General features: G+C 47.4%; 1 protein-coding gene across 1 annotated transcript in view; it reads left to right on the top strand.

Annotated features, from left to right (window-relative positions):
• CPNE9 (copine family member 9) overlaps positions 1 to 19,407 on the top strand; it is a 63,434-nt gene that overhangs the window by 23,638 nt on the left and 20,389 nt on the right. Inside the window, exons 3-9 of the mRNA XM_088662651.1 lie at positions 7,054 to 7,100; positions 9,182 to 9,285; positions 9,828 to 9,867; positions 12,859 to 12,935; positions 16,023 to 16,086; positions 17,558 to 17,661; positions 19,151 to 19,255. Coding sequence (XP_088518777.1) covers positions 7,054 to 7,100; positions 9,182 to 9,285; positions 9,828 to 9,867; positions 12,859 to 12,935; positions 16,023 to 16,086; positions 17,558 to 17,661; positions 19,151 to 19,255 — 541 coding nt within the window. The remainder of the gene's footprint in view (positions 1 to 7,053; positions 7,101 to 9,181; positions 9,286 to 9,827; positions 9,868 to 12,858; positions 12,936 to 16,022; positions 16,087 to 17,557; positions 17,662 to 19,150; positions 19,256 to 19,407) is intronic.

Raw genomic sequence — 19,407 nt, 5'->3', positions numbered from 1 at the left:
ACCCAGCTCCTTCAACTGTTCCTCACAAGGCTTGGTTTCCAGACCCTCCCTTGATCATCTTGATCGCCCTCCTTTGCACATGTTCCAGCTTGTCAACATCCTTCTTAAATTGTGGTACCAGAACTGGACACAGTATTCCAAGCGTGGTCTGACCAAGGCAGAATACAGTGGTACTAATACTTCCCTTGATCTGGACACTGTACTTCTGTTGATGTAGCATTAGCCTTTTCTGCCATTGCATCACACTGTTGATTCATGTAGGTAGCCGTGTTGGTCTGATGCAGTCAAAACAAAATTAAAAAAATCCTTCCAGTAGCACCTTAGAGACCAGCTAAGTTTGTCATAGGTATGAGCTTTCATGTGCATGCACACTTCTTCAGATACACTGAAGCAGAAGTCACCAGACCCTTATGTATAGTCAGAGGGTGGGGAGGGGTATTACTCAGAAGGGTGGTGGGAATGGGTGATTGGCTGATAGGAGAGGTAAACCTGTTGATGACTGTTAACGACTGCAATTAGTCTTGCAGGAAAAAGCAAGGGGTGCTAAAGAAAGCTTGATCATGAATAATGAGATAAAAATCCAGTGTCCTTATTCAGACCAGGTCCCTCCATGGTTTTAAGCTTGGTAATGAGTTGCAATTCAGCAACTTCTCTTTCCAGTCTGTTTCTGAAATTTTTCTGTAATAAAACAGCTACTTTGAGATCTTGTATAGAATGTCCTGGGAGATTGAAGTGTTCTCCTACTGGTTTCTCTGTCTTGTGATTCCTGATGTCAGGATTCCTGATGTCATTCCAAGCGGGAAGGTAAACGGCATTTTTGTGCACTGCTCTGGTTTGCCAGAAGCGGCTTTGTCATGCTGGCCACATGACCTGGAAGCTGTACGCCGGCTCCCTCGGCCAATAATGTGAGATGAGCGCCGCAACCCCAGAGTCGGTCATGACTGGACCTAATGGTCAGGGGTCCCTTTACCTTTTTATCCTTTAGCGTAGGGTTTGGCCTGTTTGTCCAACTGTTGATTCATGTTAAGCCTGTGGTCCACCACTTTTCACATGTACTACTAGTAAGCCAGGTGTCCCCCATCTTATATTTGTGCTGCTGGTTCTTTCTGCCTTAGTGCAGAACCTTACATTTGCCCCATGGGGTCTAAACCTAGGATGTCCTAGGTTCAGATGTTCTGCCACCGAGCTAAGAGGCCAACCCCCTTGGGTTTCTAGTGTAAATAGATGGAAGCCCTGGAGAAATTTAATGCCCCACCCCGTAGACAAGCACTCAATGTGAAGGGCATTTTACAAAACAGAGGATGACAGCTGCCTGCCCTGAGGAGCTTACATGCTGTACTGTAATTTAAAAGTGGGGAGGCAAGAGAGGAAGGGGATAGAAATGGAGGCAGGGGGGAAAGTTGCCATTTATTTCAGTTGCGCAAACAGTGGGCTCATCCACAATTACAGTTGCCTGGCACCTAGAAAGCACGGGTCCAATCGGCTTCCCACTTGTCTCGTGCTTTCTAGGTAGTGCTTTTATTTCAGCTGGGGTGCCCCAGAGTGCCGTTCCGGTACCTCTCAGGTGTGCGTCATAGCGAGCCGGTATCACGGTGCTTTAAATGTATGGCATGAACGTAGGCTAGGTTTCCTTGAACTGAGTCAGGCTTAGTTCAGGGACACAATGTAGAAACATGTCCTGAAGAAACGTGGGAAGGCACTCAACGACGAGGTGGGAGAAAGCAAGTGTTAGTTCTGAAGCCACTGTTTGTTTGATGTGGTCTGTGCAATGATCCAGCTGTACCTGCTTGTGCGGCAACAGCAGCCTACATAATCTCTCAGCAGATTTGAGGCCCCAGAGGCTGGATTCAGACATACACAGACACATACAGAGAGAGAGAGAGAGAGAGAGAGGCTGTCTCAGAGGAGCCCTCTGGTGAGTGTCCAAAAGGAGTATCCAATTATGTACAGAGAGTCTCTCTCTGCTGGTGCCTGAACCACAGAAAGCCCCGGTGTCCCTTTTAAGTGGTATCAGCCTCATAATGACTGTGAGGCGAGCAGAGACTTTTTGCAAGGGCTTCTTTCGAAGGGCACTTCCAGAACCGCTACGTGGGATTCAGTCACAGGGCAACGGATTCAGGCTGCGCGGTTAGTCTTGCAAAACAAAGCGGCTTCCTTAAAACGGCGGACTATTTTTGCCATAAGGAGCGTGACGGGAAAATGCACCAGGAAGGTGCGGGGTGACACTCACTTTGCCACAACATCATCTAACCTCCCTGCAAGCAAATCAGGATGAATGCACAGTAAACAGGTCGCCTAGAAACGCCCAGTATTTTAAAACATATGGGGCTCAAGGAGGGATGGCTCCAGGCCTTGTGGGATGCTACAGTTGTGGTGAAGTTAACAACACTGACACATACCGGTATCTAAAAAGGACTTTTTAAATAGACTTTTTTAAATGGCTTCTAGTTAATTACATGGGGAGGAACCTATTCAGTAGCTAGAATGTGAATTTTCTGCATTCACTGTGTGGACAATGTGTTCCTGAAATGACCTAGTTACATTTTATTTTATCAGCTGTTGTACATGAATATAAAATCAACAATGCTTACATAAAATCCTTTCTACGAACGTGTGCCTTCTTAATGATCTTCATAAGCCGCTCTGGGAGCTTTTTTTGGCTGAAGACTGAGTTTAAAAGGCTTTAATGTTTTTTAATGTAAATACTGTTGCTAAATATTTGGCTTTGAAGCAACGTGAAATAATCAGTCTGCCTGGTTTTTGTTTTTTTACTCCCCTCATTTTGTGCCTCTTTTCTTTTCAATGGGGCCATCTCCCTCCCTCTCCAGCCAACTATATGGCCCTGTGACCCCCCCACCCCCCATGGCTCACAACCCTTGAAGAGGTTTACTCCCAGCCAAAATGCCCACTTCCTTCACAACAGCTATATTGATTGTAAACATTCCGTGACCTCAGGATGTTTGTGAACATCCCATTACGTGAACAGCAAGGGAACTCCTTTTGGCCAATGAGCCAGATCCAGTTGTGGGCTACATTTGGCAAGTGGGCCGGGCTGCCCACTTGGCAATCGCCTGATGTAGTGAAACATTCCCCCAGATATAGCGGTGCAGCTTGCATTAAGCACAGTTTGGTGCCAAAGGCAAGTCATGCTGGCAAAGGCAAGCCGCTCTGCTGTGGTCAGATACACAAGGGAGCTCCTCTTTGAAGGAGTTCCTGGTTGGATCGGATGTTTGCTAAAAGCAGTGCTGCTTTTAGCAGACTTCCGATGCAGTAGGAAACTCCCAAGTGCACCCAATCCCAGCAGAGCGGTTTGCCAAGTTTAAATTTTATTTATTTATTTCATAAAAGGTATGCCCTGCTTGATTGCAAGCAAACACACACACACACACACACACACACACCATACCTTAGAGCATTGATGGGCAACCTTTTGAGCTTGGTGTGTCAAAATTTGCCAAAAAAAACCGAGCATAACTCGGGTGGTGTGTCACTTTGAGAAAAAACCCCATAATTTTGCGATATTTATAGTTTAAATAGCAAAAATGTATAATTGTAATATATAACTGTATTTAATAAACCAAAAAACTAATTATTTAACCTAACCAAACAAAAAAACCCTTATTTATCACAAAGTGCCCAGAGTTGATGAACTTTTTGGGGGGGGGGAGCTGCTGACCAAAGTTTTGGAGGTTTTTTGGGGGGGGTGCAAAAATTGTTTTGCTTTGGGGGGGATGCCCCAAAGCTGCTGCACTTTTTTAGGGGGAAAGAGAACAGAAATAAATGACGAATAATACCTTCACTGGAACTAACATGTAACACCGACATAGTCTGCCAAAGCGCCAGAAAAAACAGCACAGAAAGGGTTAAAAAACCAATCTCTGGCTACCAGCAGCAACAACAACAAAGGATCCGGGTTTTAACAGCGGAGACAAGCTCTAGTGGAGACAAGCTGTAGGAGGAGCTGGAGAACAAATGGGGGGGGGGACAACAACAGCGTGAATGGGCCGATGGGGCGTGTGCCAGCAGTGAGGGCTCTGCGTGTCACGTCTGACACGCGTGTCATAGGTCCGCCATCACTGCTTTAGGCAAACAGTGAGAACCACTGTGGAGTATCCCTGATCTAAATCTGACCACTGTCCTACACCTGCTCTCAGGAGCATCCTTCACCTTAGAGCATCAAATGCCAGCTGAGCTCGCAAAGGACTGGCCTGGAGTGTACTTTTTAGTCTCCCGACTCTTCCTTTGCAGGTGAGTAGCAGGTGGGTGTGGCTGGGAGGAAACAGCCCCAGGGGCCTTAATCAGGACCTCTGGCAGGCTTGTTTGGGCCTGGAGGCCAGTGGTTCCCTGTGGCTGCATCATATCATTGCAGCCTGAGCATGTCGATGTGGAACATAGCACAACACTCACTGAAATAAGACAGCTTTTCCCAGACGCATGCTGCACTACATGGCAATCTTTCTGTTGTCTAAAAGACTGACAGGTGGCCCTGCCATTATGTAAAGCGAAGTGGCCATGTCAGATGCTGTGTGGTCCCTAGCCAGTCCTGCAAAAACCTCAGGCACAATAGAGAATGTTGTCTTGTGGCCAGTGCCAAAGTAAGCTTACGCCATTCCAGAAAATGGTGGATACTTTCCTTCACTGGAGGTTTCTAAACAGATGTTGTATTGGTCAGGAGTTCTTCAGCTGTGATTCCACCACAGCAAGGGGCCTTGGGATCCCTTCCAGCTCTACAGTTCTAGGATTCTGTTATTCTGTGTTTATGGACCAAGAGAAGGCCCCTTCTTGTCTTTTGCCTCAGGAAGCAAAATGACTTGGGGCAGCTCTATCTAGAGTCCAGTTTCCCAACCATAAAACCATTGACTTGGCAGGGACCTTGAGGTCCTCCAGTTCAATTTCAACCCCATAGTAGTGCTGTTTTAAGGTTTTTGTACAGCGGCATTTGATAACCATGGAAACTTGACAAAATCTACCTGCTGTGTTCCATTTGTTGGTGATGCAGTCATGTAAAGATTGACTTGATACATACATGAATACAGACGTTTTGGTCCCAGATAACTGATTGGAAAATGAAATATCTGCTGATTCTGAATCCTATTGTTCTAGGATTCAGCTCAGTACATAACAGAAAATATTACAGATGTGGTCTGGATCCAATGAGAGTACTGTTAGGCTATTTTAAAAAGCTAGATTCGGAGCAGGAAGCTGAATAAATTTGCTATCCATTAATGACTGCAAAAATCTTAACAGTCCGACTTTCAGCAGGAATTGAGAAAACGTATGTTGTACAGCGAGGCTGATACCCAACTAAGATGCTTATTTACGAAAGTCAGTTGATTTCAATGGGTTTACTCTGCACATGACTAATATCAGATATAACTCGGAGAAATTCTGTTGATCAGTGATCTGGCATTTAAAACTGTCCTTTTAAAAGTTCAGAAATGGCAAAACCGTTCAGAGAAGATGGGCATGATAGCGTTCAGCATTTGAGCAGAAATATTAATCTCGCTGAATTTAATTGTGTTGACATATTGGATCAGGTGATGATAACGGATGCCCAAGATGGATAAACGTTAAGGCAGGATACGGCACTGTCATATTAAATCTTTGCCTTGATATTAATTGCGATTGCTATACATACAATATTTATCGTATGATTCATTAGCCCGCTTTTGTCATAACCCATGTGTAGTTTTGATACATTTCCCAATAAAACAATGGTGACAAGATGTGTAGACAAGTTATTAAATGAACGCCGTCAACCGCTTTGTCTAATTCATGATACTGCAGAGCAGTTTCGGGCTAAATTGCAAAAGCAGCTCATGGAGAGTTTGCTTCGCCTGATCTTAAATGCCAATCTCATTGTTTAGGAAATCTCTGTGATGAAGGGGCAAGCGAGGACTGTCAACAGATTAAAAGATATTGTAGCTGATGGATGATCAATAACATATAAACAGACATCACAGCAGGTTCTGCTCCTGCAGTAGAAACCTGGCTTCCTCTCAACATCACAAATTAAAGGAGAGTTGCACAACAGACCAGTAACTCAAAGGCTGTCTTGTCCATCACTCTTCCCCCTCGCTTCATGCTTCAAACAGGCTACTGACATTTTTTTTAACTGCCATGTGCACCTTTACCTAGCTACAGTTAATGCTTGCCTTGCTGTTGTTTTTAATTACTGAAACTATTTTTAAATAACTGCAGAGAAAGAGAGGGTTAGTGACGTCACCAGCGCCAGCCAGTTAGTACTCAGTACTCAGGGAACATAGGGAATGTTGCTGTATCCCAGGTTAGACTGTCCGGTGTCTGGCAGCATCTCTCTTGCGTGTCTTTTCCGGGCTCACCTGCAAATGCTAGGGAGTGAATCTGAGAGCTTTGCATGTGGCCAAGGAAGATCTGCCGCTGAGCTACAGACAGGGATGTTGGAGCATTAAAACTCCAATATTGCCTAGTGTTGCATTTGCAGCTGGCATTCATTGGCTGTTCTTAATTTAGCTTATAAAACAGAAAACCATCTGCAGAACAATGGGAAATTATTATTAATTAATTTACATATGTATATAGCTTAATGCCACGATGGCCATCTAAGCAGTTTACAAATATAAGAACAACTTACACTGCCACTGAAATATAAACATCCATAATTAGAATACATAATGAAACCTAATGATAATTACAACAAACCTAGCAATTATGTAATTAAGCTGCCTGCACTCCAGCTATTTAAAGCACATCCCTGCCCCAACAGAATCCTGGGAACCGTAACACAACCTACAATTCCCGGCACCCTTAACAAACTACCGTTCCTGTGATTCTTTGAAGGGAAAGTGTGCTTTAAATATAGGGTGCCTATAAAAACCTTTGGCTAAATAACTGCAGAGAAAGAGAGGGTTAGTGACGCTGCAAAAGGTGCATTGGGAATACAGTATGACATGGAAAACACAAGTGCATGTGTAAAAAATGCAATTGTATGGAAGGAGGTTTCTTTTTCTGTGGGTGGGGAGGGGGCACACTCTTCCTGCTCTGAATGTGTTCTTCTGACATCTCTCCTTGCAGTTGTGATTCTTTACATCCAAGGAACGGCGGACAAGGAATGGCGAGAGGTGAGCAGCCCCAGGCGCGCGTGCGCGCACACCCACCCACACCCTTCTGCTTCCAACGCACCTGTTACATCAAACCAGAAAAAGACTCTTGTTGCAGGATATGGGCCCAGCACAGACCCTCATTGGTCAAACCTGCTGGGAGGCCAGCCAATGAGCTGCCTGCCTCCCAGCATTCCTCTGTCAAGTCCAATCCACATGGTCACCATCAGTCGTACTTGGCCGGTGCTGGAGTTGCATCCAGGAGATCTGAACTCTGACTCTGAGGTCCTCCTCTGGAGTGGGAGGCGTGGCAGATGCGGTCTGTGCTTGCCGCTAGATTTATTTTAGAGCCTGGACTTGATGGCCTTACATCCCACCCTGCCTGCCCCGTTTGGAATGAGAATGTGCCATTTGCTTCAAAATGTGGTACAGTGGTGCCTCGCTTAACGAATGCCCTGCTTAACGAAATTTCCGCTTAACGAAAGGATTTTTCGAGCGGAGGTTACCTCGCTAGACGAATGCGTTTTACGAAAAATTCGTCTAGCGAATCGCAGTTTCCCATAGGAATGCATTGAAATTCAATTAATGCGTTCCTATGGGCAAAAAAAAAATTCAACGCATTCCTATGGGATTCGCTAGACGAATTTTTCGCTATAAGAAAAGACCCGTGGAACGAATTAATTTTGTCTAGCGAGGCACCACTGTAGCTGGTAGGCCAGCTCTGCTGAGTTTCTTATCCTGGGGCCTGGTCCTCCAACCCAGATCCTGCCCAGAAAACAACCACTGGGTGTAGCTTCCTTGGCGCTCAGGCGGCAAATTGCTCCCCAGCAGCTGCCGCTTCCACCGAACCTTGGCTTTTTGTGGAGGGACAGCCTTGCTTTGGCCAGAGGCATGTGGGGTGGGAAACCTGTTGCCCTCTAGATCTCTGGTGAGTCGGGACCCATCATTGGGTCTTGTATAGACCAAAGTTAGTGAAGTGTAGGTGGGTTCCCACAAGGCAAGACACAGTGATAACAGCAAGAACCTTTCTTGAACTAGATAACTGGGAAACAGAATAAAAAAATTCCTTCAGTAGCACCTTAAAGACCAACTAAGTTTTTATTTTGGTATGAGCTTTCATGTGCATGCACACTTCTTCAGATACACTGCATTCTTCAGATATAGCGTATCTGAAGAAGTGTGCATGCACACAAAAGCTCATACCAAAATAAAAACTTAGTTGGTCTTTAAGGTGCTACTGAAGGAATTTTTTTATTTTGCTTCGACTCAGACCAACACGGCTACCTACCTGTAACTAGAACTATGGGAAACAGAAGCAAAGCAACTGCTTATATACATTTCTGAAAGCCTGGGCCACTCCCACTCCCAACGTGATTGGCTGTCTAAACTTCCAAACTGTGAATCATGACTCAGAGTTCAAGGGCCAATGGCAGAGGCCCAAATCCTGAAATGTTCTGTGATTGGACAACATGTATCGAATCAGAACACAGGAGCTCAGAATCCTTAGTCCAGACTCAAGCTCAGACCACTGAATACATAACCGTCGGGGCTTGGCAGCAGGACCGTCACCATACGAATGTATGTTTAGAAAAATAAGCAGTGGGTCCCCAAATGGGTGTTCGGGTTAAAGGCAGCTCCTGGATCTGAAAATGAAAGACTGTTTATATCCCTGGACTACAACTCCCATCATCCCTGACCGTTTGTCATGCTGGCTGGGGCTGACCAACACCACCTGGCAAGGCCACAGACTCGCCATCCTTGATCTAAGCTTTGGATTGGGAGGGTTAGTGAGTCAACAGCCCAAGAGCCCTGCCAGTCCTGTCCTCCATGCAAACCTACAAGGATTGAGTATACACCAAATATGCAAAGTGCATGGCTTCCCCCAAAGAATCCTGGGAACTGCAGCTTACCCCACCACAATGCTACAATTCCCAGCACCTGCAACAAACCAAAGTTTCCAGGATTATTTCCCCCACCCACCCAAGGAGGGTGCTTTAAAGGTGTGGTGTGTTCGCAGCCCATATATGCAAGGGGTTGCTACTGCCACCTCTTTAACCTTCAGCATTTCTCCTTCTGGTTTTTTTTTTACCTCCCTGTCCCAGTTTGGTCGCACAGAGGTGATCGACAACACGCTGAACCCAGAGTTTGTCCGGAAATTTGTGCTTGACTATTACTTTGAGGAGAAGCAGAACCTTCGTTTTGATGTGTGAGTCGCTTCTGGTCCTTCCCCCCCCCCCACTTCTGCCCCTGCCCTGACCCTTTTTCTCTTACCACCCCTCTGCTTGCTTGATTCCTGGATCTCTTTTCATAGAACCATAGAATGGTGGAGTCATAGAACCATAGAATGGTGGAGTCGGAAGGGACCCTGGGGGTCATCTAGTCCAACCCCCCTTGTGGGGCTCGAACCCACAACCCTGAGATTAAGAGGCCCGTTGCCAGGGGCATCGCTGGATCCTTAAAAGACTTTTGGCACAAGCCCATAACAACTGGGGCTCCATCCCTGGCACAGCTGAAACTTTAGATTCGCTTCCAAAACTTAGGTTTTAAGAGGAGAGGAAGGAAGGAGCTCTGGGGTCGGATACAAAAGGGTAGGGCTCAGCTCCCATGGTCCACCTCTGGCAATGCCCCTGCCTTCTACATTCCTGTCCCAGGTTGCAGTGCTGAGACCTGCCAAACCCTATTCCAAACCAGACCTTGAATATTTTCTAACACCAAGGCAGTAATGGACTTTCTCTGTGCTTTTCCCAGCTACAATGTGGACTCCAAGACTTGCAACCTTCCCAAAAGCGTGAGTACAGTGTTCTACCTCCCTAAATACATCTGCAAAGGGGTTTGCTGCAGAGATGGGACCTAAAAAATGCAGTTAGTTGAGGTCCTGGAAAGTCTGTTGCAAGAGGAAGGAAGGAAGGAAGGAAGGAAGGAAGGAAGGAAGGAAGGAAGGAAGGAAGGAAGGAAGGAAGGAAGTGCTGTGTTTTCCAAAAAAGGACACAAAATGTTGGGCAGGAAAATAACCATCTGCCTTGGGCAATGAGCATTAATATCTGGAGAGACCATGATATTTTAGAATTGTAGAGCTGGAAGGACCCACAAGATCCATCTAGTCCAACCCCCTGAAAATGTAGGAATCTCAACTAAAGCACCCACGACAGGTGGCCATCCAACCTCTGCTTAAAAACCTCTAAGGAAGTAGAGTCCATCACCTTCCAAGGGAATCTGTTCCACTGTCAAGCTGCCCTTGCCGTCAAAAAGTTCCTCCTGATCATAGAATTGTAGAACCATAGAGTCGGAAGGGACCGCAAGAGTCATCTAGTCCAACCCCTCGCAATACAAGAACCTTCTTGCCCAACGCGGGACTCGAACCCACGACCCCAAGATTAAAAGTCTCACGGTCTCAGTCGGGATCAAATTTTGTGCCCTTTGCTCACACTTCATGACCTCCAGTGGGTTCGGGGTCTCTCCAGAACAGATTTTTGGGGGGGGGGCGCGCTTTGAGCCGAGAAACCAGCCACAGTGGAAATTTGGGGAAGGTGGGGGAGCTCTTTGGGGGTTCCTGAATAGTAGCAGGGAGGGTGCCTCTAACTCCTGTGTCTTGAATTTTATTTCCATGCTGCCTTTCCCATAATGACCTGTATAGAAGGTAAGCTGCCTCCCGCCCCTTGAAGTGGCCACGCTGCCCTCTGCTGGTGGAGCTGGGTAGAGTGTGGTTGGGCTGGACCAAGCCAGGTTAGCAACATAGGAAATTGCCTTACGACAAGGCAGAGGATTGCATACCCTCCAACATGCCGCAGAGGAAAATTGGGGTGTGGGGCTTTTGGAGCCACGCTCCTGCATGAGACACGTGACTCACACAAGAGCACGCCCCCCCTTTTTTTTAGGGTTGCGATCTTGCGGGAGCCAAACGGGACATCCCAGGATCCGGTCTGAAGCTGGGATGGCTTCTATATTTCTGGGATGTCCTGTGATCGGCCCATTGAACGCAGAGCATTGTCGACACGCTGCCTGGCAGCAGCCCTCTGATATTTCTGGGGGGGAGTCCATCCCAACCCCTACCTGGAGACACCAGCAATTGCAAGTGGGACTTTTTGCATGCAAAATAAATAAATAAAAAATCCTTCCAGTAGCACCTTAGAGACCAACTAAGTTTGTCATTGGCGTGAGCTTTCGTGTGCATGCACACTTCTTCTTCTGCGGCCCTTGCCACGGGTTGGGGGGGGGGTCAGCGGTGGGACAGAGCACCCGTTTCAGCCAGATTTTGTGTACATAGACCCCGCCTGGTGTAAAAACAGTCATCACCCTGGCTCCATGCCTGAGCACAGCGACTCCAGGGCATGGGCAAAAAATAGCAGAGCAGTGGACTGCCTTAAGCGCAGCTCTCGTGTTGCTGAGCCCAAAGAAACACGCACAGGCAGCAGAATTCACCAGTAATAGTTTGCTGAGGTTTAAAAGAGTAAAATGGTTGCAAAGTCCAAGTTCTTACTGGATTCCCCAGTAAGGCTCAAAAATACTTCTTCAGCTCACAAGAGTGCATCCAGTTGCAGAAACAAAAGAACAGACAGGATATAGTAGTAGTAGTAGTAGTAGTAGTAGTAGTAGTAATAATAATAATAATAATAATAATAATAATAATAATAATAATAATTTATTATTTATACCCCGCCCATCTGGCTGGGTTTCCCCAGACACTCTGGGCGGCTTCCAACCGAATATTAAAAACAGTACAGCATCAAACATTAAAAACTTCCCTAAACAGGGCCGCCTTCAGTTGTCTTCTAAAAGTAAAATAGCTACTTATTGCCTTGACATCTGCTGGGAGGGTGTTCCACAGGGCGGGTGCCACTACCGAGAAGGCCCTCTGTCTGGTTCCCTGTAACCTCACTTCTCGTAATGAGGGAACCGCCAGAAGGCCCTCGGTGCTGGATCTCAGTGTCCGGGCTGAATGGTGGGGGTGGAGACGCTCCTTCAGGTATACAGGACCGAGGCCGCTTAGGGCTTTAAAGGTCAGTACCAACACTTTGAATTGTGCTCGGAAACAGATAGACCAGGCATCCCCAAACTTCGGCCCTCCAGATGTTTTGGACTACAATTCCCATCATCCTCAAGCACTGGTCCTGTTAGCTAGGGATCATGGGAGTTGTAGGCCAAAACATCTGGAGGGCCGCAGTTTGGGAATGCCTGAGATAGACTGTACAGAACAGCTCTGCAGGTGGAAGATATATAGACTCACCTCTGAGCAGGGGCCTTGGGTCTCACAGATTCACCCGATAAACAACAGCTTCAGGCTTGTCTGTTGAGAAAGTTCGAGAGAGTTTTGCACCCATAAAACTCACAATCCCTGACATATTCAGAGTTGGGCCATTTCCATGTTTCGGGTGCTGCTGTACAGCATCTTTATGAGGCCGGGTGCTCCCATTCAGAAGCACCTGCCTGCCCCCACCACCCCCGCCCCCAGTCCTGCATGCAAAACACTGTGCCTAAAAACCCACGCTGCTCCTCTGGTCTCCGACACTGAGGGTGGGACCAACTGCAGGATGCTCACGTCCTTGCAGTGCAGTTGGGATGAGAGGGTGCATGGCGCTGAGTGGGAAAGTACCTGCTAGATCTCTCAGTTGCCGCAGAAAGCTGGTGATGCAAGAGGGCAGAAATGGGCATTGAATTACAAAATTGCTGGCTCTGTAATGAAGGGGGGGGGTCTCCCTGCCCATCCTCTCCAACCCCCGCAAATCATCTGTGATATCTCTCTCTCTTTCTCTCTCTTTCTCTCTCTCTCTCTGCTTGGCAGGGCTTCCTAGGGCAGGCCTACATAGCCCTGGGCGAGGTCATCGGCTCCCAAAGGGGTCGCCTGGAGCGGCCCCTCACGTGAGTCTTCATCATCCTTTATGCTTTTAATTATTTCATAAAACTCATACACCGCTTGATTGTTGTTGTTGTTTTGCTTTTTAAAAAAGCACCTCAAAGCGATTTACAAAAAGATGAAAGGAGATAATCAGGGGGGGGGTTGGGGTAAGGAATACAATGATACTTTTAAAACATACCAAAAGTTAGAGTACTAAAAGAGATTTAAAAATTATTTGAATGCCACCTTTCCGTGGTAAACTGTCCTCAAAGACCACTCCCTCCCAGCTGGGCAGTAATTATTTGGGAAACAATTCACAAAAAGCGAGACTTCCCTCCAGAGTGAACGGTGGTTTGTTTGCTTCTAGGACGAAGAACCAGATTTGTTTTATTTAGTTTGTTTTGCCAATATGTCTTTAAAATGGGGAAGGAGAATTTGTGTTGAACTCCAGGTCAAGGATAATGGGAATTGTAGTTCAGCATCGACAGTAACAGGTTCCCCACATTTCCTCTTTAAAACACGGAGCTTCCACAATCATGGTGGTCCTTGAATGTGCTTTTTTTTTTAATACCCATTTTATGCCCACCTTGGCTCTGGTTTGTTATAGAATAGGAAACGTTTGATATCCCCAAAGGTAATGAGAAAGAAAATATTCATCAAGGCCTTTCAGTGCTGTAAGCTTTCGTTTGTTAAATTCTAAACACAGGGAGACTTTTCAGCATTCCCACCCCCACCCCCCGCCAGAAAGGGCACCTTCATTCAGCTCTGAATCGTGTGTTTTAATTTTTCTTAAAAGTGAAGTAATTGACGAATGAGTCCAAAGCATCCTCGTTAATTGATTTATTAAGACGTTTAATTGATTGGCAGCCTAGTGAAAAGCAGAATCCAGCTCCCTAGAGGGGCTTATGCCAGCCGAGTGGACAGAAAGGGATGCTTTTCTCAAGTCTCCAAACCCGGAGCTACGTTCTGCTGACCACGTGAGCTGCAGGGTCTGAGTAGCCAGTTTGAAGATTTGAGTGGGAAGCGTTAAGGTTGGGGGCGTCCCAAAACGAAGCCCGTTGGCTCGAAACACCTTGCTCCGAACGCCTCCTGCTGTGACGCAAGGCCCCCTCCCCCCAGAACAACCCATCTCCCCCTTTGGGGCTTTTTAGCTAGAAGCAAGGGCAAAACGGGGGCTATCAGGACCTGTCGTTCCTTCCATCACTAATTATTTTTGACAGGGTGTCCTTCTCACTGCTGCCTGTCTCCCAAATACACAAAGTCAGAATGGATTAGCCGCTGCCACACTGATTAAAGTCAATTTGCCATGTTGCAAAGAGGGAAGCAGGGCTTGTCACTGCCATGCTACCCAGCCCTCTGCATTGCTCCCATCTCCCTCTATGTCTCCTCCAAGCAAGGGGTCTTGATCCCGCTAATAAGGCTCATGCCAGGGATGGGGGAAGCTACGGCCCTCCAGATTTTTTTGGACTCCTACTCCCAATAGGTCCAGCCAGATGGTCACAGAGGTGTAGCAAGCCCAGATGGTACCCGGTGTGGAATTTTTTTGTCAACCCCCCCATAGCTGCCAAGTACCCCGTTTTCCCTGGGAAAACCCCTTTTTTACTTACCTTTTCCCGGTGGTCCCCCGTATCACTTCGTCTCCCGTTTTTCTCCGTTATTTTCTCCTGCCGGTGGCCATTTTTTTTCTTTCCTATTTGCCCTTCTATGGGCACCAAAAATGGCCGCCACCAGCTTCAAAATTCACATCTATGCATGTCCGGAAGTGCATAGACGTAACTTCCGGTGTTGGCGGTGGCCATTTTTGGTGCCCATAGATGGACGGAGCGACACCGGAAGTTGCGTCGGCACACTTCCTGACATGCGTACAAGCGACTTTCGAAGCCGGTGGCGGCCATTTTGGGTGCCCATAGAAGGGCAAAACGACACCAGAAGTTACATCGACGCAACTTCCAGTGTCAAATGGCTGCCGGTCCCGGATTTTGCAGTCCGGAACTTGGAAGGTAAGCCCCCCCCCCCGGCAGCTCTGGCTCTGGTGAAAAGTGAAAAGCATGAATTGCCCCCCAAAAACCAAAAACTAGACCTTACAGAACAAAACCGACTTCAGATATGAAATCAGCACTGAAAGAACATATAAGAACAGTTGAAAAATCTCATGCAACAGGAAAAAAATGTTCCCCAGTGGGGGGCGTCGAGTGTCACCCCCTCCAGGGTGGCACCCGGGGCAACCCGCCCCCATCGCCCCCCCTTGCTACGCCACTGGATGGTCAATGGTCAAGGATGATGGAAGACTCAAACAACTTGGGGGGGGGCACAGGTTTTTCCCATTGCTGGTTTACACCCTAGGGATGTGGTGGGGGGATATAAGTGACTTTCCATATCATGCTACCCAAATGGCAGATTTCAGGTAGGTGCCGGGGGTTCTTTGTCAATCTAATCTCTCCTTACCGCTTTTGTTTTCTAGTTCAGGGGAACTTTTGACTTGAATGTTCAGAAACTACCACGGTGGCTCCTTGTTGTTCTGAGGCAATGCATTCTGGGAATTGCCTGGCACTGAGTGCGGAGGAGTTCTTTATCTTGTGTTTTGCCAGCCACACACAGAAAGTCACTTTATGTGGATTAGTTACATCTTAGCACCTTGTTAAGAGCCCGTTATTCCTTTTAGTTAAGGTGATTACAGAGGGATTAAAATATGGGAATTACCAGCTCCGCTAAAAGGCTGGCTTTCACTTTCTTGCTGTATTTCAGGGATGAGGAACCTAGGGCCTTCTAGATAGCACGGGGCTCCAGCTTCCATCAGCTCCAGCCAGCATAGCCATTGGTCAAGGACAATGGGAGTTGTAGTCCAACATCTGGGAGGGCTGCTGGTTCCCCATCCTTCTTGCAGCGCCAAAGAAGAGGCAGCCAAGTTATTGGCTGACAAGGCCTTGCACTTGTTGGTGGTTCAGAGTAACATTGGATCTTTCTCCCCGGAATCCTGTCCAGTTACTCCAGTAACGTTACCACACGTGTGTCAGCAAAGCCAGCATGAATGAGGCCTTTCTGTGTGCAGCCATGGGATGTAGAGTACTTTCGAACTAAACCTGTCTCTCTCTCTCTCTCTTTCCTTTTAGGGGGGTTCCAGGGAAGAAGTGCGGCACAATTGTGCTGTTCGCTGAGGAGCTCAGCAATTGTCGGGTGAGTTGCCTCCCAAGGTTGCTGGGAACTGTAGTTTCTACAGCACAAAGCTACCCTTCCCAGCATCTGTAGCAAACTAGAGTTCCCAGAAATCTTTGAGGGGGGAGGTCACGTGCTTTAAATGTATGTGGAATACGGCTTAAATGTATAGCATGCATCTGCACTCATTGAATGCAGCAGGGCTTTCTTCAGAGTAGAAATGTATAGGATTGCACTATAAATCAAACATGGCAGTAATAATAATAATAATAATAATAATAATAATAATAATAATAATAATAATAATATATTCTTTATAACCCGCCCATCTGGCTGGGTTTCCCCAGCCACTCTGGGCGGCTTCCAACCGAAAAATAAAACACAGTGATCTATTAAACATTAAAAAGCCTCCCTAAAGAGGGCTGCCTTCAGATGTCTTCTAAAAGTCTGGTAGTTGTTTTTCTCTTTGACATCTGTTGGGAGGGCGTTCCACAGGGCGGGCGCCACTACCGAGAAGGCCCTCTGTCTAGTTCCCTGCAACTTGGCTTCTCAGCGATCGCACCTAAAGCCGAAACAGGCAGCGACTGTTTTGCACACATCCAATGGATGCGCGATTACTGACGCCAGAGGACCCAGAGGAGGGCACAAAGGGGGCGGAACTGGGTGGGGCAGGCTTACGCCCTTTTAAAATGGTACATCCTATGCCCCTTTTAAAATGTGGGGTTTTTTTGAGGAGGGGTTATTGGGTTATTGCTTTTATTTTGACAATATATCTTTGGTTTTGTATTTTGATTTTGTTCTGTGAACCGACCGCCCTGAGACCGCCAGGTATAGGGCAGTATATAAATCCAATAAAAAATAATAATTATGGGTCCTGCGCCGATGTACACAGGGACCAGTAACAAACCCGCCCGCCCCCCACGCAGAGTGGTCACCACCTGTATGGTCAAAATACACTGGGTTCAGTGGTGGGTGGGATTGCCAAAGTCAGTTCCCTAGAAACCCCGGGCCCTTTCCACCTGCTTAAAAAAACAAAACCCACATGTATAAAGCTGAATGCGCTCAAGGTTAATGCGCAAAACTTGCAGGTTAACTGTCCTGCCTCGCTACTGTCTTCCCACACTGTTCTCGCCATTTCCTCCACACTTGCAGTGCTGTGCCCAGTAGAGGTAGGTGCATGACTGCAAATGGTGGCACTGCCTCGCCAACCTCGCCCTGCAGTGAGCCAGCACCCTGCCTACTTAAAACCAGGCCACGGGGGTTGCACTTCCTCCTCCTTGGTGTCAGTGTTGCCCTTGTAAGGAAGAGGAGGTTGGGGACAAAACAATACTTAGTTGGCCCTGCCTACGATTGGCTGCGGCTGTGCCTCTCATGGGCTCTGGCGCCACCTGCTGTTGTCCTCCTGCCTTACGCTCTGCCAGTCCCATGGGCTATGCATATATTAGTCTTGATGACGTACCCACCTCAATCTGATACAGCTTTCCCCTTCCAGGACATTATCACCATGCAGCTGTGTGCGAACAAGCTGGACAAGAAGGATTTCTTTGGCAAATCCGACCCCTTCCTTGTTTTCTACCGCAGCAACGAGGATGGCACGTACGCAAGAAATACCTGACACCCGCCTTAAGTGTAATGTTTGTGGCAGAGCCATTCCTTGACCCAGAACACGAATTCCAGAATGCTCCGGAGGGAGAGGGGAGTTTTGAAAGGAAGAAGGTCTAGCCTAGGCACCCCCAAACTTCGGCCCTCCAGATGTTTTGGATTACAATTCCCATCATCCCTGACCACTGGTCCTCTTAGCTAGGGATCATGGGAGTTGTAGGCCAAAAACATCTGGAGGGCCGCAGTTTGGGGGTGCCTGGTCTAGCCTGCATGTAGCTGTAAACAAGGAAGGATCTCTAAAATATACCTCCTGCCTAATAAGAGTGGCCTGAGCCCAGGTTCTTATTTCCCAGGACTCTGAACACAAACACATGTAGAATCATAGAACTGTAGAGCCGGAAGGAACCCCAAGGGTCATCCAGTCCAACCCCCTGCAATGCAGCAAACGAAAACATCAATTTCTGCGCTTTGCTCCTCATATTACATTTGACATTGTGGCCCCATGTCCATGGTGTGTTTACAGCAGTTTCATACCACTTCAAGCAGTCAGGGCTCCCCCCCCCCGCCCCAATGAATCCTGAGAACTGTAGTTTGTTGAGGGTGTTGAGAGTTGTCAGGAGACCCCACCCCCACCCCCATGGTCCTCACAGAGCTACAGTTCCCCGAGTCAAGAGCCAATCCCTCTTCCCAGTGAACTCTTGAGAATCATGGCTCTGTGAAGGGAATTGGGGGTCTCCTCACAACGCTCAGCTCCAGTTCCCAGGATTTTTTTGGGGGGGGAAGCCACGTGCTTTAGAAGCAAGAGATGGGTAGACACTCAGGCCGTCACCAAAGCACATGCTTTTTAATGTGTGTGTAGCATACCTGCCAAGTTGCTGTCAGAGAAATAAGGGACTGGGCCGCAAATAGCAGACCGGAAGTAGCGCTGCCTCCATTTTGGAACTGGGCGGAGCATGCTCAGAAGTGACTTTTGATGCTGCTTTGCCCAGTTCCAAAATGGCCACCGCGCCAGAAGTCGCACTGCAGCCATTTTGGAACTGGGCAGAGCAGCATCAAAAGTCGCTTCTGAGCATGCTCCGCCCAGTTCCAAAATGGCCACCGCGCCAGAATAAACCGGGGAAAAACAAAAAAATCTGTTTTTTCAGCTAGGAACAGCTGGAAAAACAGGGATTTCCCGGGGAATACGGGAGACTTGGCAGCTATGGTGTGTAGTAGTAGAAAGGAAAATATTTAGATCTGCAGCTAAACTCGACGTGCTGAGATTTATGGTTTCTGCTTAGATGTACTGTAGCTAAAAAGCACAGGACCCTAGTGCTGCGGAGAACCACTCATGAGATGAATCCCTAATGTAACATACGACCTGCCCAAGTCATAACCCTTAGCCACCCATATTTCCCACCGTGCTTATATTGCCCACAAGCACACAGACACAGCAGCGCTTCCTGTTCTCCTGTGATTGCCATGACCCCTTTCCCGGTTCCAGGTTCACCATCTGCCACAAGACGGAGGTCGTGAAGAACAACCTGAATCCTGTGTGGCAGCCATTTTCCATCCCTGTGCGGGCCCTGTGCAACGGGGACTACGACAGGTCAGCGTTTATATACTGTTCTGATAATTATTGTAAGGTTCTCACACACATTACAGGCCGCACTACAAAAAAAAAAAAAACTTCCTTCAAAATTGGGAAGTACAGTGGTACCTCGGTTTTTGAGCTGTCTCGGAAGCCAAACGTTTTGGTTT

The sequence above is a fragment of the Zootoca vivipara genome, chromosome 2 (genome assembly GCF_965207765.1).
Source record: "Zootoca vivipara chromosome 2, rZooViv2.hap1.1, whole genome shotgun sequence".
Taxonomy (NCBI): Eukaryota; Metazoa; Chordata; class Lepidosauria; order Squamata; family Lacertidae; genus Zootoca; species Zootoca vivipara.
This window is presented reverse-complemented; position numbering and strand designations above follow the sequence as displayed.